Source organism: Anser cygnoides, chromosome 14 (genome assembly GCF_040182565.1).
Source record: "Anser cygnoides isolate HZ-2024a breed goose chromosome 14, Taihu_goose_T2T_genome, whole genome shotgun sequence".
NCBI lineage: Eukaryota > Metazoa > Chordata > Aves > Anseriformes > Anatidae > Anser > Anser cygnoides.
The window spans coordinates 6,664,364-6,678,157 of NC_089886.1; the positions used below are offsets into that span (position 1 = coordinate 6,664,364).

The 13,794-nt window shown below is 41.9% G+C and overlaps 1 protein-coding gene across 1 annotated transcript; it reads right to left on the reverse strand.

Annotated features, from left to right (window-relative positions):
• Positions 1 to 1,091: 1,091 nt before the first annotated feature.
• NMUR2 (neuromedin U receptor 2) lies at positions 1,092 to 10,849 on the reverse strand. Its single transcript, XM_013175748.3, has 4 exons — positions 9,773 to 10,849; positions 4,657 to 4,741; positions 3,630 to 3,755; positions 1,092 to 2,691 (listed from the first exon to the last, which is right to left on the reverse strand). The coding sequence occupies exons 1-4, from the start codon at positions 10,490 to 10,492 to the stop codon at positions 2,432 to 2,434; spliced, it is 1,191 nt and encodes a 396-aa protein (XP_013031202.3). The 5' UTR covers positions 10,493 to 10,849; the 3' UTR covers positions 1,092 to 2,431.
• Between the last annotated feature and the right edge of the window lie 2,945 nt (positions 10,850 to 13,794).

A 13,794-nucleotide genomic window follows, 5' to 3' on the forward strand; every position in this document is an offset into this window, starting at 1 on the left:
GTTTGTGACCAGCTTCCAAAATTCAGACAGGTAAATAACAGAGCAGAGTGATAAATAACACACTCAAGCACTGACCTTTTGGGAAGAAAAGCCTCCAGTGGACATTGAATACACGTTAGGGACAAAGCGCATTGACTGCCCTTTAGGAATCCTCCCTCAGGAATGAGTTGGGTACTGAGCTGTGCTAGCTCAGGGCATTCAACCTCAAACCAGCACGCATTTTATTCACTGCCTTTATTTTATTTTTAAATAGAATTTAGCGGAATTTTGACATGTCAGTAACATCTTCAAACAATGTTTGGCTTGATGCAAGACTAAATGGTTTCAGTTTTGCTTTTGGTTTTTGGCCAAAAAAAGCTCAATAATCCGTGGTTACCGCTGTGACCTCTTTTGACTGATGCCAAATTAAATGTGCTAAAAACTCCTTATAGGACAAAAAGAAGTCTTTTATGCTAGTTTATTCAAAACTGAAGGTAAGTTCCTGACCATCTGATTCTCAGTATTTCTTTTTCAAAAATTTCCTCTCCATGCATATGTTTTATCCCCAATTCTTCCTCTTCCTCCCAGAGCCTTCTGTCTTACTTAGGAACAAAAGTGTGACCATTTTGTTTAAGATCAGACATTATCATCACCCTGCAGCTCCACATCCCAAGCTTGCCTTCAGGTCTGTGTGCTCACCTGCAGGTCAGAGATGCATTTAAGATAGAATCATAGAATCGCAGAGGGTGGCAGCACTCACGGACAGATCTGTGCCCCAGTACAGGTCACAATCTGGTCCTAAATGAGTAAGATGTATTCAAAGAGCCGCAGAACCTCGCAGAGGAATGTCTCTATCATATGGGGGGTGTGCATGTCAAACTAGACTCTCTCTTCTCTGGTTTGGGTGTCTAGGACAGCAGAGGGGAAGCTGTGTTTTCTGTGGCTCACAGCTGGGATGGGAGCAGAACCCTCTGGGGTCAGCCAGGGAGTTACAGGGGTGATGTACAGGGTGAGGGGGAAATCCCACAAAGCCTCTGCCCTGGTGGTCCCAGCCCCTCACTGGGAGCACCGCACCCTGAGCAAACTGGGAGAGCCAGGGCCTCAGCAGCATGCAGGCAGCCAGGCATGGCTGGGGGGAAAATGCTCCTTATGGGGTGGTAGAGAGAAAAATGATAATGCGAGACCGGTTACAGATGTAAATGCCACTGATATCACTGGAGTGTCCACATGGGGGTGGCAAAGTGTTTCAGCTATGTCTTCAGGGAGCAGGAGTTGTCTTTTCTCTCCAGGGCCCTGTGTGTATCTGCTACCTTCTCCTCGGTTGTTTCTCAAGAATGCAGCTGGTGAAATGGGTCTGGCAGAAGACAGGGGCTGAAATTCCCCTTGAGCTGCAGGAAAAGGGGACTCCAGCTATGAGACCTCCAGGTCTCACCTCACCCTGGAGACTCATCAGCCAGAAACACAAGAAACTGCTGCGAACTGCAGGGCAGGGGCATACAGGGACCTACCAGTACGTGGTCAGACTCAGCTCAGATAGATGGACAAAAATAAAATCATCTGATGCACAGGATAAACCAGCAGAGGCTGCAGACCTTTGAGGTTCCCTGGGAAGTTATCCTCTGCTAGCTTCATTTTGCACAAGGCAATATCCTCAGCCTCCAGTAATACAGACAGATTTGTGGCATGCACATGCCAGTTCAGTGCTTGTGAATATTGTCAGCCATAGTACAAGGAGGTACAGCAGAGACTTTGAGACTTTTTTGAAATAACCCACTAGAGGGCATTTTTTTGACAAAGCCGTGCAAGGCATCAGTCACCATCCTCCACCCCAACCCTTACCTAGCTCAGAAAGCAAAAGTTTGCTTTGTGTAACTTTTGGTTCCTCATTCTTCTGGCCTAGAAATAGTGACTGCTGGTGCTGGTGTCTGAGGTTTACCAGCTCAGCTCAGGGCTCATTCGTGTCCACTTGATCATATTGCCACGAGAGGTTTGCAACAGACACATCTCAAGATCACGGGCGAGAGAAATGAGAATGGCTTCCCTAAAGCCAGAAGTGGGCAGACAAGGCTTGTCCAGAAAGCTGCCCCAGTTCAAGTTGAGTAAAAACTGACGTTCAGGCTGGTGCACAAAAAGGCCATTTGGTAAGATTTGGATAAGCTGTGTCTCGTGTGCTGGCAGCATTGGGAGTGTGTGCTGCTTTTGTAAAGTAGGTCTCTGCTGGCAGAGCTTGCAGACAGTGAGCTGAGATTTCCAGCCCTCCTATTAGCTTGAGGGTAATACAATGCCTCACAATAACCTACTAATTACAGTCTCCTCATTCATTTATTCATTCATTCATTCTCTGAGACACAGTCTGTGAGCTCTTCTTTCTGAAATTGGTCTTTTAGGACTGTCTCCTCTTTTTATTTCCAGAATAAAAACTTCCCTCTCGCGTGGGTCACAGCGTGGCAAGTCACAGGCCGGTGGAGAGTTGAGAACTGCTGACAGAGGTCCTGTGGGTGCCAGGGACACTTGTGTCTTCAGCAGAGTCTGCGAGGTTGTGGTCCTCAATCACAAAGATGCTCTGCTGGGCAGGAATCTGGCTGGTGGGGTGCTTAGGGGCCCAGTGCCTGCAGCGAGGAGAGATGACGCTGAGAAAAGCCAGCCTGAAGCGCTGAGACAGCAGGTTGTAGATGATGGGGTTCACGGCAGAGCTCAGGTAGAAGAAAACACCTGGGAGAACAGGGGTGGGGGAAAGGAGAGAGAGACCTCGTTTGTGGGTGGAACAAAGCCAGAAGAGGAAAATCTCATCATTGCCAGTGCTGCTCCACCAGGCCTGGGCAACAGCGCATCAGGACAGCCAGCACCCAGGCGGAGGCAGAGGCACGTCTCGCCAAGGCCAGCTCAGGCCCTGCAGCTCTCAGGGAGGGGACAGAGGTAGGCAGCATCAGCTGCAGCCCGCTATCTCCAGCTGTTCAGGATCCAGCTCCTCTGAGCTGCACCGACCTGCCTCCAGCCCTCATCCCCCAGCGGGATTTGCACGGCTGGTGACCCATCAGAGCTGCCAGAAGATAACTTCCAGCCGAGGGAGCTAATTCCTTGCAACACCCCAGGACAATTGCACGAGATTGGAGCTGTCTGAGCTGCAGAATGGCCGTTTTCAGTGTTTTCCCGTGACATACTGAAAATAAGATTCCTCCTTGAAAAAACCCTCATTTGATGGTTGGCTGGGCCATAAATTCTTGGTTACATCACCCAGCTCTGGGTAGCAGGTAAGTCTGTTGCCTTACCATTCGATAAGGTTTCCTGTTAGCTTGAGAGCCCCTCTGGAGGATGATGCCTGCTGTTGTGTATTCATTAGAAACAGCTGAATGACAACAGCATTCATTTCTGAGCACTTCCAAGAAATAAAAACAGCTGGTAATGATACATAATATCCTTTCTTTTAATTTTCTTTCCTTAATGAATATTCACACAGCTGTACTGGACAACATCTTGAAAGTTGCAGAAATTTGCATCCAATCTGAGAAACAATTATCATCGCTGGCTACCAAACTCAAGAAACCTTTTATGCATGCCTCATGTCACCAAAAAATAGATGACTCCATCAGATAAAACACTCACAAATACATTTTTGCCATCCCCATGCAAGAGGAAGAAGAGAGCCTTACCTGACACCACGTGAATTAAGTTGAATATATTAGCCAGAGGCTCAGTCCATTCCACCACAAAGCTGAAGAAGAGCCGATCGATATGGAACGGGGCCCAGCAGACGGCAAAAACCATCACGAGGACAACTAGCGCAGAGAAAAGGGAGAAGAAAAACCAGTCAGCTGTGTAAGGACAGGGTTCACAGAGCAGAGCCAGTTCAGAAAGCTGGAGGAAACAGCATGAAAGAAAAAAGTTTGCTTCCATGCACAGCGAGGCCTCTGGTGACTCCATTAAGGACTCTTGCTAACCTGTTCCAGGTGGGTCCTGTGAACATCTGTGGTTGTGGTCATGGGGCACAGAAAATCAGGCTGATCTCAGAGCAGAGTTTCCTAGCTCAGAAGGTGACTTAAGCTGCCTAAAAGAATAATGCTGTTGGATGAAATATTGAAGGTGATTTACTTTTCCAGCATAAACATCATCTCGGTAACAAGGTTTACTTCGTCTTAAAGACAGCCCTAAATTTTGAAGTGTTGCAAGTGCTTTCAGGGTAGCTGCAGCACCAGCTCTCCAGAGTGCTGCATAACGAGCGAGTCTGCCTGGGTCCTACTTTTTCTTGGGAAGGTTTTCATGGTGAAGTCAGTAGCAGGTGACAAGCATGGCTTGACAGGACCTTCTTTTTCATGAGCAGAGCCTCTGGTGTGATGCATTACAAACACATGAAACGTAGCTCCTGGGAGCCAGGGCAGCACAAGAGACGTTGTTTTCACCCTGAGAAAGAGGGCAGCAAGAGCCAGTTTTGGAATGAGGGATAAAACTTAAGGTGGTGTGGTAAGGACAAAGATTTGCCTTTGAATCTTTTGACTGTCAGCTTTCACAGCTACTCCTAACTCCTGGATACAATGCTTGGACCTGGTCACTATTTCACTAAAGTGTTAGTTTAGGAATTAACTTCAAAAATATTTTTATATATACATTCCTCAACTATATGAGATTTACGCGCATGCTCTTGGCCATAGTAAACAGAACACAGAAGGCACCACTACTTACACAGCATCTTGGTGACTGATTTTCTGGATGGCCTCTGGACATTCACAGACATTTCCTCCACTTCCAGAGATTTGTCTCCTTTCAACTGGCAAAAGGAGGGAAGCAGAAGAAGAGCTTAGATAGGAGATGACAACTCCACCACACATGTTGCTTTTGATATAGCTGTAGTTTGAGTTTAAGAAGGCAAAATTTAAGGCAACTCAGGACTCATTGAAAGAAATCTTTGTTTAAAATTCAGTTTTAGTCTATACTGAGCATTGAAGCCTTACATTCATAACGATCAGCAGACTTATGTATCTGAGACTGCATACTAACAGCAAATTAAGATTTCCATTCCCCACTCGTCCTTTCTCAATGAGTCAATATTTGGTTCACAGTTTGTGTTCAATTTCAACATTATTTTGTCTTCTAGCAAAATATTGGTTGTTTTTTTATTTTCCTGAAAGGGTTCCCCACAATTAAGCAAAAAGCAATGATCCAAAAAAATACCCCAGAGAGGCCTTAGTGAAACACAGCTGTAATCACTGGAAAAAATTGTGTAGAGTTCAAGGGAGTTCGTTTCATGCCCTGAGTGTTTGGACTAATTGATATTCAGTCCATCTGATGAACAAAACCCATATATGCTCTATTGCAAACAGACAGTGCACATGATGTACACAGATTCAAACACACTATGCTCAAATACATTTATTTTATTTTATTTTATTTTATTTATTTATTTTTATTTTATTTTATTTTATTTTATTTTTTATTTTATTTATTTTATTTTATTTTATTATTTTATTCTTTTCTACCAGTTTTCCCTGGACTTCTAAAAAAAAAAAAAAATGCTTCCCCAATATGCTTAAGGTGAGAGCACTGATGCTTTGCTGATGAAGAGACCGTGCCAAGATAATCAGGACAAAAACACTTTTTTTGCTTTGATTATAAAAGGAGTCATCTATAGAGACTGCATAATTGCGTCCAGCTTCTTGAAGTGAGAACTGCTGATTATCCAACAACTTCAGAGTAATGCCTTTTTTAACAGAGAGAAATTGGAAAAAATCTTTAAATTACATGGGAAAGAATATCAGGAATAAGGGAAAAGATAAAAACTAATCTGGACTTGCAAAACTCTTATGAAAACATGCTAGTTGTACTATTTTCTTCCACATTTTGTACAGTGATTTTCCTGTTTTTTGATTAACTGTATATACATATATATATATATATATATATAGTTGTTGTTAAGTAATTGTAACCCTGATCAAAGAGACTTTCTTTCAGTGCTCTCTTTATTCAGAAAACCAATAAAGGAGAAACACATATAAATTGAATTATATTCAGTTATAGTGCATTTCAGCTTCCTGTGTTTTACATTATAACCTTTTGAGACTTTAAGTCATAGCCACTGTTGCTTAAGGAATAAAATCAGCTGATTTGTAACACGTCTAGTGATAAATATCTGCTCAGATTGATTAAAATCCTTAGCTTCCTTTCAGTGGTTTTCAGTCCCCACAGTAATTTATTCCAGGAATATTCCAAAGCCTCATTGAATACAGTTCTCTGATGCTGTAATAAAACTGAGACATGTATCTTTATTTTTTACCTTTCTCCTGTCATTTTGATGTTGTTTTAAGGTTCCTCTTTAGCCTCAAGCAATAACACATGGGGGTGTAACTGGTAAGAATAACTCAGCAATTGCAATTTGAGAAAATAATGAGTTATGGCGAAGAAAAAAGAAGAAGAAGAAGAAATGAGTTTATGACTAGGATTGTAGCTTCAGTCCATGCCAAGGGTATGACAGAAGAAGTCCTGCCAAGATAATGGTTTTACATCCCTGCAGATGCGTGAGACTAGATAGGATTGCCTGGAGATGAATGCTGCCCCTTCACTGCAAGAGAATTAAAAGTGTCTGAAGCAACAAGCTGAAAATTAGTTTTTTCCCCCACATCGTAATTAGCTACAGCGTTTCATGCTCGAAATCACAAGGCAGAGTGAAATTAGGGCCTCACCTATCCCCAGGCAAACACAGTGAGGCAACTCAGCAGAAGCAGGACAAACTTTCTCTGTAAGTTATGTGACCTGACACAAACAGTGATCAAATGTTTGCTCCAGCTGATGGAAAATTTGGTGTTTAAAATCCACATGGCTTGTGCAAAGGCATGCAAATCCCGAGTGATTTGGCCACTGCCACCCATCTGCTGAGCTGCCATTGCCGCACTCTTAGCTGTCCCCCTTGCAAAGGAAAAGGTGTCAGCGGGCACAAGGTGTGCAGAACGACCTCCATGGACAGAGGACAGACCCCTCCACAGCTGTGCTGGGCTCTGCATGAATTTGCCAAAGGCAGCCACTGTCCACAGCTGATCCTGGGTTTAACAACTGAGTATTTTATGGGGGCGTGAGAGGGAGGCAAGATAGAGTCTGATGAGAAAATCAAGATGAATTCTACACTCGAGTATAAGTTGTCTGAATTCAAAGACAGTTAACATAAAGTTTTTAATGTGCCCAATGTGTTACCCAGGGCAAGTGGCACCAAGGGAAGTGTTGGACTCAGGAAAACTTTGTCTAGGTGAGGTCAGTCTGGTTGCACCTGGTTACCTAGACCCCCTTCATAGATAACTTGTGTAGGTGGGATAAATAGGTCTTGGGCTCTCCACACTCTCCACTGACTGTAAAAAATCCTAGATAACTCTAATATGATTATTAGACTGCCAGAGATAGGCCCCCATTCCTGTCTCCTTTTAGAAGTCAGCTTGAAGGAAAGGGTCCAGGCCCCTGCCCCAAATCCTGCTGCAGCACAGACTGCTGCTCAGGCAATGCAAGCCCGTCTCCTCCATCAGCACCATTGGGATTAGCTTCTCCATGGAGCCACTTCCCCATGAGCTCACTGAAAAAGAAGAGCTGGCATATGACACATTTGTTGCCCTCTCATAGCTGCTTAACATGTCACGCATGCCTCCTTCTGTATTGCATCCTGAGGCGCTCACTCCTGAGCACTGGCAAAGCTTGAAAAAGAAACTTTGTCAAGAAAATTCCCTTTCTACAAAGCTTGCTAAAGGTCATGCCGCTGTTTGCCAAATTGGAGCTGTTGTACAACCTTTGGATCAACTCTGAGCTTTTGCACTACAGTCTAAGAGCAATACAGGGCACTCAGGAGATTCTGGAGTGTTGCTGAAGCTTCAGAGATTTCATCAACTGTGAGTAGATAAAAAGTGTCTTCTCTTGAAAATTATATACACACATCATTCTTCTATCATGTCTGTTGGAAACAAAAAAAAAAGAAAAAAGAAAAAAGAAAAAGAAAAAAGAAAAAAGAAAAAAGAGAAAGAAAAAGAAAAAGAGAAAGAAAAAGAGAAAGAGAAAAAGAAAGAGAAAGAAAAAGAGAAAGAGAAAGAGAAAGAAAGAAAAAGAAAAAGAAAAAGAAAAAGAAAAAGAAAAAGAAAAAGAAAAAGAAAAAGAAAAAGAAAAAGAAAAAGAAAAAGAAAAAGAAAAAGAAAAAGAAAAAGAAAAAGAAAAAGAAAAAGAAAAAGAAAAAGAAAAAGAAAAAAAGAAAAAGAAAAAGAAAAAAAGAAAAAGAAAAAGAAAAATAGAAAAAAAAGAAAAAGAAAATTGCCTAGCACGACTTGGAATGCAATGCAGGTATATCAGGGATGGGCACCGTTTAAATTTGGAAGTAGCAATTGGATATACAGAAAAGCAGAGGTATAAACAATAAGTATTGCCGACCTCAGGAAAGACAACTTAAACAAATCTGTGACTATACAGAAATTCCCAGGTAGCAGGCCTTGTTTGGCACCCAGCTTCTCTTCTGGGGTGGGGATTAAGAATTTCTTGTGCCACAAATAGAAGTTATAGCAGTTTTCATACTTCTTTTTATTTGTTTGGGGGTTCCTCTTTTTTTTTTTTTTCTTTTTTTTCTTTTTTTTTAAACAGCTACTAATTTCAGCACACACACACAGAGGTCTTATTTTGCAAAATTTTCATCAAAGAAACAATGAACCTATGCAAAAAGCCTGCAATAGCTACTGAACTGTGATATTGCAATAATTTAACCCATTCATTGCTTCAAAGATCTGTGTGCTATAGACTTCTGGAAGTTAATCCTTGTGGTTTTTCCCAAGTAGGGAAAAATTGTTTTTCTACAGTTTCAGATAACCGTAAATATCAGCCAGCACAACAAAATGATATATGAACTAACACAGAACTGGTTGAATTTCTTGCACGTTACTTGGTAAGTTAATCTGTTTCTCCAAGCATATTGCACCCCTTTCTTGCTCTATGATCACACACAGCTTTTTAAACTCTAAATTATATTCAGTGTAGTGAGATAGGCTTTATATTTTCAAAATGCACTTACTGTAAGAGAATTAAAAAGAAAACACCATGGACTCGCTATGATTTGCAGTGCATTGCTGGGCTACTTAGGTACGTAGGTTAATAATACCGTGATACTGTTTGTTTTATCCCTGTATTTAAATAATAATACTTGATAAAACTAGTCCCACTTTCTGAAGAGAGCACGAATGCGAACTCTAAGGTAGCATCAATCACTGGTGAAACTGTGCCTTAGTTACATAAAGAAAAGACTGCTGAAATTGCTAGCTGCAGCAATAAGGTAGCATTTCAGTTCATGACAGCTTTGTGAGTTTTAACAAGTGAATATTATCACCCTCTCCAGGGAAGGAGAAAAATAAAGCAGCGTAATAGAAACTCTGTAGTCACAAGAAGAGGGAAAACAGAAAATATACAAGATTCAATCAGCGGCCTACTCCTTTTATTCTTTTCACATTTTCCTTTTGGTCAATTTCTAGTCTCTACCACAAAGTTGTAAATCTCTGAGAGGCTGGAATCAATCTACAGAGTAGGATATTTAAGTAACGTTCAAATGCAAGCAGCAGTGATGGTAATTTTTTTAAAAAGATCAGGGTAAAGTATTGCAAGCCATAGCTACATTCATTTGAGAGTAGGATAACAGCAAAGAAGGGGTTAAATCCAATATTTCTAGGGTTTGAAATACTTTTGCTTTTTGGGGAAAACAGATGGACAAGAAAAAAAGGGAAATAATTTAAAAGACTCACACAAACACAGAAGCAAGAGGTAAAGAAACACTGAGCACAGTCAGAGCAGGACTTACTCTTAGCCCCATCAGATAGTACAGCACACTTATGACCCCCATGGGCAGCACATAGAAGAGAAAGGACGTGATCTGGACGATGCAGTTGTAGATCCACATGGGCATGACTACGGTGCAGGTAGCAGAGCCAGGGACCAGGGTGCCGTTGGGGAAATACTGCAGCATGATGCCGTGGGTGCCCGTGTTGGGGAGGGCAAAGAGGACAGAGAGGACCCAGAGCACCACGATGGTCCTCAGGGCACGCTTGCGGGTGCTCTTCAGCTTGGCACGGAAGGGATGGAGGATGGCAACGTATCTCTCCACGCTGACCGTGGTCACGCTGAGGATGGAGGCGAAGCACACTGTCTCAAAGAGCGCTGTCTTGAAATAGCAGCCAATGGGCCCGAACAAGAAGGGGTAGTTGCTCCACATCTCGTAGACTTCCAGGGGCATCCCGAAAAGCAGCACAAGCAGGTCTGAGACAGCGAGGCTGAAGAGGTAGTAATTGGTTGGTGTCTTCATGTTCCGGTGCTTAAGGATTACCAGGCAAACTAGGAAGTTACCTACCACCCCAACAACGAAGATCAAGGTGTACACCAAAGCCATGGGCAAGAAGAGGTGGCTCCTTTTGGGCCCACATAGGAAGGCTAAGTAATCCTCGGTGCTGTTCAGGTACCTCCTGAAGCGTTCTTCATGCAGAGCCAGGTGGTTAAACCAGGAGGTATTGCTGGTCCAGGCCATCACCGGACCTTCTGAAATGCTCCACCACTGCAAGCCAGTCTTCTTTGAGTTTCCCTGTGCTAGTTCACTCACTTTTTTTTGCAGGGGTGGGAGGGGAGAGGGGTTGTCTTGCCAGACCTAGATGCACAAAGCCACCGAGAGATGTGAGTGAGTGTGCTTGCCTGGCTTCGGTTGTGTGTTTGCCGTCGGAACAGCTGTTCCCCTGCGAGGAGTCCCTAAGCCAGAAAGCCCCTCCTTTCGCACATATTCATTGGCTCACTAAGTGCATTAGATTATAGAGTAAGAAAAGAGGTTCTGGCTACTTGCATCAGCTCCTGTAACAGATGCGCTCACAGAATAGGAAACGTGGGATTTGGAGAGCTGGGAATCTGAGATATAGGATGAGAAGCTTGCTGCAAGATGCTTGCATTTGTCAGAGGGTGGGAAATCAGACACACAAAAAAAATATATTAATACTACACAGTTATAATCCACAAGCAGGAAAAAAAATCCATCACAATTTTATTTTTCATATCCCTGCTTATTTTTATTCTCTGTTTTCTACGACAGCGAATACTTGGAAACAGAGTGATCTATAGAAAGCCAACCTGTTTTTGTAGTCATGCATGTGGAATTAGACAACTATACTGTTTCAACCTTTTTTAAAATATTGTATTTTTTTCTCCTGATACCTGACATAGGATTTTAACTGCTCTTCTTAGTGATATCAAAATATTTTTTCCCACTTCTGTTTTGTAAGGGAGCGTTGTGTCAAAGTACATACAAAATTTTCATTGAGGGTTGACAAAAGGGGCTGATTGGAGGTTTGAGAATACTGGAATCTGATCCCATGTTTTAGATAGCCTTGTCTGGAGAATTTTTCTGAAGACCATATTGTTTCAAAAACATATTCAGTGCCTCCAGGATTAAGTTTACATGAATTCTTATGAATACTTATTTCTACCTGAACGAAAACTATTCTGCAAATGTACTTTCTGAGCCAAAGAAGTGTATGATACAAGGACGATGGCTGTGTCACAATAGATCATTTATCTACTGATTAATTCTTGATTCTTTACTGAATTTCTCTAAAACAACAACTACAACAAAGTTTCAAAGTGCATGGGTGTCTTTTGAGAATCAGAAAGTTAAGCTCTTTGAAATCAAATAAGTGCAAAAGCTGGTGTAGTGTAGGGGACTTTGACTGTCAGCCTGATGTGCAATTTGCTCAGTACCTCTCACTAGTTCTCTCTTTTGAGTCCCTGCTCAGCTCCCCCTTGAATTGCTGTAAGATTTTACACTCCTAAACCAGGACTGTGTATTTTTAATCATCCAGAAGCAAAAGAACTGTCCTCTTGTCTGGCATCTCCTCCAAAATCCTGACAGAAGCAAGCTTTCTGAGGAAGATGGAAGCTACTCCACTCTAGGTGGCTTGACAGCAGAGCCCACAGAAAAACTCTTCTCTTCTGAAGACAGAAAAGTCTTCAGAATTTTAGTTGCCTTAGATCGTGCCTTCTTTGCTCCTTCCCTCTTTAATTTCTAGTTTAGTTGTAGTTCAATAACCTTGAAATAAATAAAAAAAAAGATACTGCTGTAGTAAACACAGATTGCCTCCAAAAATAGCAGCAGTAGGCAAAGAACAAGGGTCTGTTCCCACTGTGGCATATCCAACATGTGTAGCTCTGAGGATTTTTTGTTTTACTCCTGTGCATTCATTTAGAATATTAGCAGAATAATACGCCACATGAACTGTACTAAAAGACAGAAACATGTCTCCTGTGATAACTTTCAGACCTGCTGAAATTATCTCACACACAAACTGTCTCCGTCAGAAAGAATCCACTGATTTATTCCTGCATTGCACCGAAGCATTTTGTTTAGCAGAGTGCTAGGGTTTATTGGATCGTTGAGCTACAAGGGTGCTCCTTAGACCTGTTTCTCCCTTCCTTAGTGATGCAGCTGAACAAGGTTCCTTGCATTTCAACAACATCAGAATAATGTGAATTTGATTTTGAACTACTACTGGCACAAAAGGTAGGAACAGGGAAATCCTTAGGAGGGCGCCTGGTTGCGACAGGCACAGAGGGATAGGAGAGGATATCTATAAACCAAAGAATAATTCTAGCTCTGCATGACTGGAAATATTTTATTTTTACAAAGGAGATGGAATATAAAAATAGATTTTTCCTTTTGAAAGTATTTTTTTCTCTGTAAAGCATGCTTCATTGGTGCTTGCTGTTCTATACTCAAAGGAAGATGGCATGTTGTATGCTAGTCACAGAAATGTGCAGCTTAAAGTAATAATGATGTAATTGATGTAATGCAATATTTACATTAATGTAATGTTTTTTATGTAATATATTTACTTGCAGTGTACTATTTGGCAACATAAAAGCCAGACAAGTTTTTTTTGGCACGGTAAGTCCCAGTTCTAGTCTGAGTGTAGCATTATCTCCTTAGGGATTGCCTATGTCCTCATGCCTGGGGTATTTCTCTTGCCACATTTACTCAGTGGAGTCTTTCCCTTATCTGATGTAAGAGCACTACGGTGCATTGCTATATTCCATTAAGGGCAGTACAGTGCACATTTAAGAACAAGTAAATTCAAGTACCTTCATGTTTCCTAAAGCCCTTGTAGGAGCACTCATTACTGACTCTATATTAGGTCAGTAAATAGTGAGCAATTTTTTGTTTTAGGGAAAATTGAACACATTCATCAAAAGAGACAGAGAATGATAGAGGTAATCAAAAGTATAACAAATGTATAAATCCTCTGTGGGTCATGCTTACAGAGGGATATATTTTGAAGAAATATGGTCCATTATGATGGTCTAATCTGAATATTTGCTCATCTCAGAGCATAGAAATTTATTCATGCTAAACAAACACTTTTAGATATTTACATCTGTGTGGTGAGGCAGAGGTTCTTCATCCAGCTTCAAATGTTCTGGCAGTGGGATTGGAAATAATATAGTTGTGCTCCTGCCATGCTGTGCCACACTAATTAATTCTGCTGATTATCTGAGATGCAGTACTGCACTGATGTGCCTGGTTGGCATCCTGGGCCTAAACTGATCTCTCTGAGCAGCACTGGGATGTTGCTCAGGGTTTGCAAGAGAGATGCTCACTGTACACCCTTAGAAAGCCATTCTGCTTCAGTGAAAGGGTTTGAAGAGGTATGTATAGGGTTTGCCACAATCCTTGGCAAAACAGGTCCACTAATTCTTATTGTCAGCAATTACAGTCTAGCACTTCATTTCTGATTTCCATCTGCAGCCATCAGACTCTGTTGTTTCAGCAGTTTCACCCTCTCTCCAACTTGC

Excerpts from the sequence above, each read along its gene's own strand:
- NMUR2 (XM_013175748.3), bottom strand. The coding sequence starts at position 10,492 with ATGGCCTGGACCAGCAATACCTCCTGGTTTAACCACCTGGCTCTGCAT. Across the intron at positions 3,756-4,656 it reads ATCAGTCACCAAGATGCTGT|TTGTCCTCGTGATGGTTTTT; the intron begins GTAAGTAGTGGT and ends TCTCTGCGCTAG. Across the intron at positions 2,692-3,629 it reads CTTAATTCACGTGGTGTCAG|GTGTTTTCTTCTACCTGAGC; the intron begins GTAAGGCTCTCT and ends CTGTTCTCCCAG.